At 33.1% G+C, this 11,342-nt stretch overlaps 2 protein-coding genes across 4 annotated transcripts; both read right to left on the reverse strand.

The window, feature by feature from the left end:
- Nucleotides 1-786: 786 nt before the first annotated feature.
- LOC121740984 (photosynthetic NDH subunit of subcomplex B 1, chloroplastic-like) lies at nucleotides 787-2,442 on the reverse strand. The gene is made up of 5 exons (XM_042133657.1): nucleotides 2,429-2,442; nucleotides 1,547-1,804; nucleotides 1,353-1,458; nucleotides 1,171-1,256; nucleotides 787-1,083 (listed from the first exon to the last, which is right to left on the reverse strand). Coding segments are annotated over exons 1-5 (618 nt in total). The 5' UTR covers nucleotides 2,431-2,442; the 3' UTR covers nucleotides 787-917.
- A 2,746-nt stretch (nucleotides 2,443-5,188) lies between these two features.
- LOC121742705 lies at nucleotides 5,189-11,165 on the reverse strand. 3 transcript variants are annotated; one of them, XM_042135939.1, is made up of 8 exons: nucleotides 10,839-11,165; nucleotides 10,709-10,762; nucleotides 10,530-10,624; nucleotides 7,401-7,452; nucleotides 6,843-6,926; nucleotides 5,950-5,993; nucleotides 5,686-5,761; nucleotides 5,189-5,607 (listed from the first exon to the last, which is right to left on the reverse strand). In XM_042135939.1, the coding sequence occupies exons 1-7, from the start codon at nucleotides 11,163-11,165 to the stop codon at nucleotides 5,689-5,691; spliced, it is 729 nt and encodes a 242-aa protein (XP_041991873.1). In that variant the 3' UTR covers nucleotides 5,189-5,607; nucleotides 5,686-5,688. The 3 variants fall into 3 exon arrangements, with proteins under 3 accessions (XP_041991873.1, XP_041991871.1, XP_041991872.1); XM_042135937.1 differs by having other exon boundaries at nucleotides 5,686-5,853; XM_042135938.1 differs by lacking the exon at nucleotides 5,189-5,607 and having other exon boundaries at nucleotides 5,743-5,834.
- Between the last annotated feature and the right edge of the window lie 177 nt (nucleotides 11,166-11,342).

Here is an 11,342-nt window from a genome sequence, read left to right on the forward strand (position 1 = left end):
CATGCTAATTATTTCCACATCCTACGTATTACAGAGGTCATTAAACAAGTCGAGATTAATTATATTATTGCGAAGATTAGTTATGAGGTGGGGTTGGTTTGTGAGAATGAAATGATGCACAGAAAAGCATGTTAATTGGTTAACATGTAGATGAGTTTAATATTTATGATGGATTTACAATTATGCGGTGATGATCACATTCACTTACATGATATCTTCAATTATTTATGCTTGAATGATTTTTTTTCTTAATTTTACTTATGTCTTTGATGGAAAAGAATAGTTATGATATAATATGGGGAGAAGTCTTGGATTGGATGGTAAACAAAGTTTTGCCCTTTTTAGATTTTTAATGGAGGAAAATAAAGAAAACACATGTTGATGTGTCCAATTGCTCTTGGATTGGTAAAGGTGAATTGACTAAGCACAATGACTTGTCTGTCCATAGGGCAATATCAATAGCTTACAACATCCACAGTGCTGGGTGATTCACGTTTTCTCTTATCCGTATTTTTCTCTTATACGACTCCCTCCGTCTATGTTAATTGAGTTATTTTTTCATTTAAAAAAGTTTCAATTTAATTAAGTAATTTTTTCAACTCATAAATTTCATTGCCCCTTCCCAACTTAAACAAATGAGAAAACAAAAATTAACTCAAAATGTTTATCTTAAATTTCATATTACATGTCCAAAAACATTCCAAAATTTAATAAATGCTCCAAAAATACTGGTAGTAGAAAAATCCCACATAATGCCTACTGGGCTGTGGACAAAGCTCCCAACTCTCAAAGGCAAGAAATTTATCTTTTATTTGATAATTGAAATATACATATATTATCTATGATCAACTCTTAATAAAAGCAGCAGATGCAGATTCTTAAATGTAAGAAAATGAATGTGGCATGTTAGAATTTAGCTATGCAATAGCCAAAGGCAAGCTGAAAATCTGAACTGCAGTCTTAACGGCTTCAACATCTATATCCACAAGTTTTCCCGTCTTTGACGATATAACAGCGCACCTCTTCTCTTCCGCGTTGGGGACGAACACCTTAGCCTTATCTTCCGAGCAAAACAACGCGATACTGCACCCACACAAGCACCGTTATGCTGAGTCAGTGATATTACACTGACTCATTATGCTCACATTCAATAAGTATGATATTTATCACCTTGGTTTTTCGCGCGCATTCGCTAGTTGTACAGCAGCTGTGTTGGAGCATATCACGCCCGCCGAATCATTAATCAAAGCAGCAAGCTAATCACCACAAGTTACAAGTTTTTTCAATAGACAATCATCTTAATTTTAGAGAATAATTAAAATATAATAATGCATATGAAAAATTAGGTTAACCTGCCCTGGGGTGGTAATGAACACTATACTAGCATCATCTCCAACAACATATTCAACATTTTCCCGCTCTTTCTCGTGCGGGATCACGAACAATGGAGTGAGTCCACTGTCACAGTGTTGATCAAATAAAGCAGATAGTTAATTAATTATTGTCATGGAAAAATTGATCAATTGTAAAAAAATAAGATGTGTACCTTATGGCACTAGCTATGTCATCCCATATCTCAATAGGCAGCAAGCTATCAGTATCTCCCTTGCTCTGCATTGAGGCCTTTGAATCTGATTTGATGCCATGGATCACAATGTACCTCCCCTTGACTGCCCCCGCGCTCGTGTACTTGGCCTCGACCACCTCCTTCACCTTCCTTGAAATCAACACCTTCAGCGGAGGCAACGCCTGCCTTGGAACACTACGAACCGGCCTTCCTAGCCAATCTATCATCTCGCGATACCTAAAACACCACAGCATTTTCATATACCTAGACAATATTTTCATATACACCATGTACTCTGTTTCCCCTGTTTTTTTCAAGAATGAATGATTTTTTTTCCATTGATGAACAAAAAAATACCACAACATTTTCATATGCACCATATACTCTGTTTCCCCTGTTTTGTTCCAAGAATGAATGGTTTTTTTCCCATTAATGAGCAAAACAAATATACACAGTACTATGTGTCCCCTGTTTTGTTCAAAAGAATGAATGATATTTTCCCATGATGAACAAACAAACACCACACAACCATGTCATATACTCTGTTTCCCCTGTTTTTGATTCCAAGAAGAATGATATTTTCCCATGAGAACAACAACAAACAACACAACATTTCATATACTCTGTTTCCCCGGTTTTGTTCCAAGAATGAATGATATTTCCCATGAGGAACAAACAAAACACCACAACATTTTAATATACTCTGTTTCCCGTTTTGTTCCAAGAATGAATGATATTTTCCCATTGATGAACAAACAAACACCACAACATTTTCATATACTCTGTTTCCCCTGTTTTTTTTTTTCAAGAATTAATAATTCTTTTCCCCTTGATGAACAAAACAAAACAAACAAAACATACATGTGGTAACCGCCGTCGGCGAGATTGGTGCTGTTTTTTTCTTTTTTTGGCTTGGGTAGTGAAGTCTTCCGACATTGATTTACCCAGCTGTTGTCCCCCCGCCCCCTTTGATCCGGCAGGACATTTGGCAAAGTGACATAGGGGCATTATGTCATAGAGACATTATGTCTCTAAATCACTACCCTTAATTTATTTAGACCAGATTGTGCAATGCTTTGAAGCCAAGAATAAGGTTAGAATATGGGAGATTGGGGATTTCAGAAAAAGTGTGGTAACTTAAATGGGAAATCTTTTGGCTACAAGAAGAATAATGAATATAAGATTGGGAAATCTTTCTTTATATTGGAAGGCTAAAAATTGGTGATTTGTTTTATGATAAAGGTTATTGTTATTCATCCAGTGGCTAATTACAACGAGAAAATATTCCCTAATCTAGACATACCAAGTTGGCAATATCAATTGGTATGCCCAATTAATAGTTTTTTGACAAGTGTGATAAATAATCATATAGAATATGGAAACTATACACACCTAATATCTGGAAAATTTACTCATATTTTAGCCTTTATTTCTTTCATTTGAAATTTTTTATGCGTATAAAATTAGAGTTTTCTTCCACTGTTTTATTTTCTATTTTTAAAATTTCTTTAATTTTTGTATATACTATTAAAAGTATTACAAATTAAAATTAATCAATAAATATGAGAAGAAAGTTAACATAATTTAAACGTATACTAATTTATTTAATTCCAAACTTTGTTCAGAAATATGCTAACAAAAAAAACATAATTTTTTTGTTTGCTATAAAAATAAAATAAATAAAATAAAATTTAAAATCTTAAAAATTAAATACTAATAAGTTTAAATTATGCTAACTTTATTAGTATATTTATTACTTAATTTCAATTTTGAATAGTATATAAAATATTAAAGAAAAATTTAAAATAAAAAATAAAACAGAACTTTAATTTATACTCCTTAAAAGTTTTATATTAAAGAAATAAAGGCCAAAAGGTTGAAGAAAATTTCAATATATTAGGTGTATATACTTTTCATATTATATTACATATGTCAAAAATCTATTAGTTGGGCATACCAAGTCATATTGCCAACTTGGTATGTCTAGACTAGGGAATATTTTCTTAATTACAACACCACTGATTACTACAAACAATACCTAAATAAGATTAACTATTACAATATGAAATACAACATCAACATAAAGATAACACTACTAGATCCATTATAAACAAGACCAGATCTGTTATCTAGAGTGCCGAAGATAGGCTCAGATGTTGCCAAAAATGAGATTTATATAGATCTGAAACTTTTGCCGGAGTGTTGCGAGGAAATGAACCTAGTATTCCACTAACTTTTCTCCCTTATGTTTCATTTTTTGTTGATCCATAAATAATTGTCTCTGCGAATAATCGTCTAATATTTTATTTCTCGTTCATCCATGAACAATTTTCTAATTAAACTTTTACTATTTGGGTAAATGAACCTCAAATTCTGCCAACTTTCTTCGTTATATTTTATTTTAAATTATAAAAGTAATATAAAAGTATGTGGTAGTAATAAAATGCAAACTCTATATATTTGTACAAACTCCAAATTATGATTTGGACCGTTAGAAAATGTCAACATATGACAAAATAACAGCAACAAAAACTGTCAACCCAATAGTTTCAGCACAATGTCAACACAACATCAACCGTTGACACTATGATAACATTTTTTGTTGCTACTTCCCTCCGTCCCACTTTAGGAGTCCCGGTTGGAATATTCCATAAATGGTATTAGGCCTCATATTCCACTAACCTTTTTCCACTCACATTTTATTATAAAACTAATATAAATAAGTAGGACACACATTCCACTATCTTTTTTCACCAACTTTCCTTTACATTTTTAAAACTCGTGCAGAACTCAATTGGAACTTCTAAAGTGGGACGGAGGGAGTATTATTTTGTCATATATTGACACTTTCTAACAGTCCAGATCATAGTTTAAAGTTTGTACAATATTTAGAGTTTGCATTTGATTAGTATAGTATGACACAAAAGTCGAAATCCAAATTAATTAACTTTTTTAGTGGGAGTTCAAATTAAAATATAATTTGAAACATAATAGTCCTTATTCTGATATGGATTCTGTAGATGGCCCTTTTCCTGAAGGCTTTTGACTGCTGTTTCTTACAAACTTTTCTTCAATTCAAGCCCAAATCAATTAGCATTTGGTTTGTGAATTTGTGCGCATTTTCTCTTTGAATTTTTTTAATCTTATCAACTACATAGATAAATTTCATAAACATGGAGTATTATTTTGATATACCACTTCAATCCAATAAAAATAAGAACTTTAGGAACGACATAAGTATTAATACAAAATAAAAAGAAATATGAGAAAAAAAGATAATTAAAGTATTGTTAGTGGAGAATGAAACTTACTTCATAAGAAAAAAAACCTAACAAACATAAAAAAGCAATATTTTGTGGAACGAACTAAAATGAAAAAAATGAAACTATTTTTATGGAACAGAAGGAATATCGGACAATTTTCCCTTTAAAAATAACTAGAAACTTTTTAAAATAAAATACAGGAATACACATGGATTCGACTCTCCACACACTTCATTTTGCTCACTATTTTGGCGATTTTGGTTCCTAAATCAGTTAGTTTTGATTGTACCCAAAACATATACATTAGGAAACTATTTAGTGACAAAATCTTCTCTGCATGATTGAGATTTCAAGTGCTACTGCAAAGATTAAAAAAGGCAGCTTTCAGTAAGTGTCCTATCCATACATGTAGTCAAGGGTAATCCTTGTGAAACACAAGGAGCCGATTACAGCTTCTTTCCGGCTTGTCACATACTCGGCGAATGGTTTTCGTCCTAGCAGTTAAATTCTCGGCAATCCTTCAACATGGTATGCATAACGATTAGAAACCAGCATCCATGCGTTTATAATATTGTACCATTTCTTTCAACTTCTTGGAGGTGGCTGTCATCTGTTTTCAAAGATCAAAATTTTCCGACTCTTCCTTGCTCACACAATTCACCCCACTATCTTTTGCTGAGACGTCAAGTCTCATCGTCAAATTCAGTAACGACTTGATGAAAACCAGGTGAAGAAGTGTCTTCAGATACACCGAGGGCAAGGTTTACACCTTTTGATCTGACCGGATAAATGTCAGCGTTATTAGGGATTGCTGATCTGACATGAAAGTTTTGAGCTTTGTAAATAGAAAGTAACCTTTTAGATGACTGAGACAGCCTGATGTTGCTGTTTCTTCATTGGGCTTCCTTTTCCTTTTGTGTTTTCTTTAGTCCTGATGAAGTTCGTAAAACAGACCAGGACTGTAATCTAAGACCAATGGTATTAAGGAAGAAAAGATACCTTGGCTGATGAATAATTGCAACACTGCATAAGAATTTCTTATATTTTCTTGGCTAACATTGAGCACAGATAAGATCTTTTCAAACAACAAAAAGCATTACTCCTTTAGATTTAACTTACTTGCTAAGCTCTTTGGAAGGAGATAAACGATCAGCTACTTGTTTCTGCAAGGATTTGTCAAGTCATTACATCCGAACGGCAAGGCAAAATAATAGAGCACAAAAAGTAATATGGCAAGTAGGGTTATTTAATTGGTTATTCACCAGATTATACACCTACTTTCAACATTTTTTAGGTGTTTTCCTACTAACATTTTTTTAATGAAAATATATAAACAAAAACTTTGGGCTTTTCTGATTTTTCCCCAAAATTGAAGCTGATGTGTTCGTCAGAAGTGTTAGTGTGACAAATTCGACTGATCATCAAAAGATGTCGTTTTTTAACAGAATAAGGTAATTCAGATTTGGGGTATTGGGGATTAGATTGAGAGAAGATTCGAGAAAAAACTTGCAGGCATAGATTAATTGCGCAAATTTCCCCATCAGATAAGTTCTCAATCTCAATCTCAATTTCAATTATCTTCTTTTTTTGGAAACGATGTCGTTTTAATGATCGGTCGAATTTGTTATTACACTAGCACTTCCGACAAACATGTCAGCTTCAATATTTTGGAGAAAATAAGAAAAGACAAAGGATGAAGAATTTAGATTAAAATAAGGTTCAGGGTACAACTGAAACTGTCAAAAGTTACGACGTCGTTCTACTGATAGGTCCAACGAATTTTTCACGCTGGCACCCTGACGAACACGTCAGAGCTTCAATTTTTGGAGAAAAAATAATTTTGGGGGAAAATAGAAAAGTACAAAGGTCATGTATTTAGATTAAAAACGAGTTTAAAGATAAAAACAGAAAATGTCAGAAGTTTGTGTGTTTACCACCAAACAACCCTTTTAAATCTAAGGAAAAAAAAAAGAATTATCACTTCAAAATTTTATAATTATGTATAATCTTACTTGCATAGACTTTTCATCACCACACAGTTTCCATTTTTCTTTTCTCAGATTCAAGAACTCTATTTCATCGTCATCATACAAAACCTAAAAGAAAGCAAGTAGATGCATTAGCGATAGAAAATATAAAACAACAGAGAAAAACAGAGGCAAGAGGACACATGCATGATCCAGCAGCAAGTATAGACTTCATATTAGGAAAAAATTACTTCTGAAGTCAACTTATGCAGTAGGAAATAGAAGCTATTTCCTTTATCAGTTTATCATGGTTAAAAAAACGGGGCTTTAATGCCTGTGAAGACAATCATTAAAGCCATGAAAAATTTGTGGCTAGCTACACATCCTAAGTATCGTCACACTATAATTGAGGCATTTTTTTTGGGCACAAGATTTAAGAAAATGGTATTTAGTGAGTTAATTGCAAAGAGGATAAAGTAGGAGAAATTAGAAAATAGTTAAGTTGAAAAAGAAATATGACCCAATTATAGCGGGGCGGAGGGAGTATTTGAGATGGAAGCTCAAGTATTATTGACAGCAAATGAAAGAAGGAAGCGTCATCACCTGATGTTTCTTTGTTTCAGAATCAAAAGCTTTAACAGTGCCCGCATAAAACCTGCGTGTAATGAGCGCTGCATGTGAGAAATCACGCTATTTTCCGGATGAAGCATATGTAAAATCCAAAACTCAAGACATTTAACGAGTTGGCTGTGTGAACTATAACTATAGGACTGCAGAGGCAAACAAGGATGATATCATGATGCACAGTACCCCGGTGTTTATTCTGAGGATCTCATCATGATAAGTGATAACAAACCAGGAAAAAAAAGGAAAATACATATCGTGCAAAGTTCTTCTATCCTAATAGTATAGCTTCCTTAAGCAAAGCTTATCTTACTTGGGAATGAAGAACTTTGGTTTCTAAGTTGCTTGCAAGAGTGTGTTGGAAACAACAAGTAAGACGAAGGGGCTTCTCTAACTGAGGTTCATATTTACAAATTACTAACTAGTATTCATCTCGATGAATGAAAGCGTCTACTGTGTATGACTGTGACAAACATCAAATGACATGTATTTCTTCCATAGACCATAATGCATACCTTTAAATTCAACACCAGAAGGTTTGCACCAAAGAATGTGGGGTTTTAACTAGGCCAAACAGGAAAAATATGGAGTAGGAGAACTATCCTACACAAGCTAATACTAGACTCGCTCTTGGTGAAGAAATTCACAAACTCAGTCTTACCACTGTTTACAAATATTTCCTATGGACTGTTGCTTCATTTGATTGAAATGAATATAATACAAAATACTAGCAAATCAGGATAGACTCTTGCACACGGTTAAGAGGACAACAATGAACCCACAATTACTGGACTCCAAGTATATAAGGCTTAACATCAACCCACAAAAGCTGCTTGCAAGAAAAGCAAAAGGGGGATCTAATACCACACATCCTCCAACAAAAGTAAGATGTGGAGTCATATGTTCTTTCCTGATTGTGTGAAGATCATTGTTTGCAACTAGAGGGAATCAAATTCTCACCAGAAAGTGACAATTTCATCTGCCTCAGATCATGATACCATTGCATTGGTTCCTGCATCCTATGCTATAATGTTTATTAATCTGTCTGCATTATGTCTAGAAGCACATTTTTCCACCATGTAAGCACAATAGATTACGTGTTTTGATGTCTTTCACAAGTGTCTAACTTCCAGCATCATTAACGCTATTAGACAATGAACACCACTATTCATTTCATGAATGATGGCAAGTACACGAAAAAACATAATGAAGAAAGTCTATCGATATCACGTAATTCAGAACCACTAAGCCTATTCAATAATTCTTACTGAAGTTTGTGAATCACATGCACAGGTGTTATTACATCATCTCAATAATGTAGATTTTTTTCTACTTTGGGTGAAAATAAGATATAGATTCCTGAAAGCTGCACCTTTTTTTGGCTTATAAATACAGGAAAAACGCATTTGCCAAATGCGTATTTGAAAACACATTTCCAAGATGCGTGCTTGGAACGCATTCCAGGTATGCGTGATTCAGTTTTAATTGTGTCTAGTATTATTGATTTCATATGGGAGGGGGAGCCGGAACATTATAATCTTTTTCCTTGGCTTCCGCAACAGAGTGTAGGAAAATTAAGATTGATAATAATAGTGTTTAACATGTCCATCAATATTAGAATATATTTCGTTTTCTTATTACATCATTTATCTTTTGCAAGTTTGTTACTAGTAATTAATTACATATACATATGTGGACACACGGTATATGGATAAATGAATAAAACTAGATTAACTACTACCAAAAACGGAGGCTAAAAGTCCAACTTAAAAATAATTTGATTACCATCTACAAAGAACTTAAAATAAGTTAGCAATAACTAAAATAAAAATTAAGACATCATGACTAAAAGCGAATTAAACAAAAATTCTAAAGCAAATGAAACAATGTCTAAAATATAAAAGGAAAAATTATATGGAATGGTATATTAGAAATTAAGTCATGCATGCTAATCGTACTTTGTGGCTTGTGTATATTGTTTGGTACGAAATATACCCTTTATAAATCAAATGTCCACAAATATTATACTTCATTGGTCTACTATCTTATATTTAATATTTCCTTTTCCGTCTATCCACAAATAACTGTCTCATTTACCTTTTACTAGTTTTGATAAATGAACTCCACATTCCACTAGCTTCTACCATTCACATTTCAATTATAGAATTAATACCTTTATAAAAAAGTAGAATCCACATTCTACTATCCATTTTCATCCAGTTTTCTTTACATTTTTTAAAACACAAGTAGTCGAGAAGTACTATAATTAATTGCGGATGGAGGGAGTATACTTAATTAGGTGATACTACCTTTTTTAGGTGATATACTTAATTAAATTCTAATTATAATTAACTTTAAAGTGGTTTTGTCACTAACATTCAAACTCAACCAAATCTAATGGATTGAGACCCGAAAATTTATTTGATTACAAATGATTTTATATAAACCCGTAATCCAAAAATTAAAATTTGTAATCCAAAAAGTCAAATTTAACTGCAATAGATAAAAGTAAAGGCATAAGCATTTATGAAATCCAATTTAAAGGTTAAAATGAGTTGCAGAAACCAATGAAATTTAATGTACTATGATGAAGGTGATTATTGCACTTTCTGCATGCATCATGACACCCAAAGAAAATTCATGCATTGTTTAAAATGAATCACGCATGTGTGGAATGCGTTCCCAAACACACAATTTTGATATGCAATTTTTCCATATATGATATATGTAAGCCAAAAAAATGTTTCCCCATTCAAGAATCTATATCTTATTTTTACCCCCAAAGTAGAAAAAACCCCAATAATGTAGCAAAACATTAGTTTTAATCTTTTGACAGTTAAGAATAGACTGAAAAGGCATCTTCGAAAGAATCAAAGAGAAGACGAACTGATACTATTAGACTTTTAAAAGCAAGAAAAGTTCAGTTAAAAGAATTCATTTTCCTTAAGCTGCGGGCAATATGGTGGTGACAGAAATACTTAGGTCGCAAGAAATGCGGTTACATTTTAAGGCCAACCCTGAATAACTTAAAACAATGTTCATTTCATCTGAAGCAAGAACTCAATGAAATGAACTATCATAAAGATATAGGTTACGAGGCGTACTCACATTTCATCCATTGGCCACCAGACTTGTATCCTTAAATTGACTAACTGTTCCCCGAAATCGACTCGGGGCGTTCTCGACTTCTTCTTAATAGATATCTATTGCAAATATATTAAAGAAATTATGCATCTCCAAGGATATTTTGAAATAACACCAAATTCTAAGATAGAACAGGACGGTACCTTATCCTTTTCTAAATTGGCTTTTGAAGGTTTAGACATAGGAAATTCCCTGACCTGCACAAATTTTTTTAAAACAGTTAAGCGTACATGTATGAGAAAATTCAATCAAACATAAGAAAGACAGAACGACCTTTTGGGCAGCATCTTTCTGTACATATTTATGGGAAATACTTTCTTTCCTTGCAAACAGTTCCATAGGCGAAAGCTGATGTTTTTCTTCTTTGTTTGTGTCGCCAATCACCTTTCCTGATCCAGCAATAACTGTTTTACCTGTCTTCTTGGGAGCATCATGTCCTCTCTCCTTCATTTTCAAGATTTTCCTTTTTAATGTCAATGAAAACTCAAGGTCTTCCTTGTGCTGATTAATCATGCTCTTTTTCTTCTTTGACTGACCATATTTTGCAAGACTGACTTCACTAAACGAATCGATCTTTTTTCGCGATAAATTGCTTAACATGCTCGAGTTTACCTGCTCTGATGTCAAAGCTAAGTCATTTTTCTCCTCATTATAGCCAAGGGATCATTCATGGGAATACCTATCTCTGATTTTCTTAGTATGTTTATCCTCCTCGGTTCTTACTGCAGAACTAGGTTTCCTCTTCCTTCTCTTTTGAAAAGTACTTTTGTCTGCTTC

This window comes from Salvia splendens, chromosome 7 (genome assembly GCF_004379255.2).
Source record: "Salvia splendens isolate huo1 chromosome 7, SspV2, whole genome shotgun sequence".
NCBI lineage: Eukaryota > Viridiplantae > Streptophyta > Magnoliopsida > Lamiales > Lamiaceae > Salvia > Salvia splendens.

Bases quoted from the DNA above. Each gene is read 5' to 3' on its own strand.
- LOC121740984 (XM_042133657.1), bottom strand. The intron at 1,257-1,352 runs GTTAACCTAATT...TGTGGTGATTAG, and splicing joins TCATTACCACCCCAGGGCAG to CTTGCTGCTTTGATTAATGA. The intron at 1,084-1,170 runs GTGATAAATATC...GTGTGGGTGCAG, and splicing joins AATGCGCGCGAAAAACCAAG to TATCGCGTTGTTTTGCTCGG.
- LOC121742705 (XM_042135937.1), bottom strand. From the start codon at position 11,165: ATGTTAAGCAATTTATCGCGAAAAAAGATCGATTCGTTTAGTGAAGTC. The intron at 6,927-7,400 runs GTGATGACGCTT...GCTTTCTTTTAG, and splicing joins CTGAAACAAAGAAACATCAG to GTTTTGTATGATGACGATGA. The intron at 5,994-6,842 runs GTAAGATTATAC...AAATCCTTGCAG, and splicing joins GTGATGAAAAGTCTATGCAA to AAACAAGTAGCTGATCGTTT.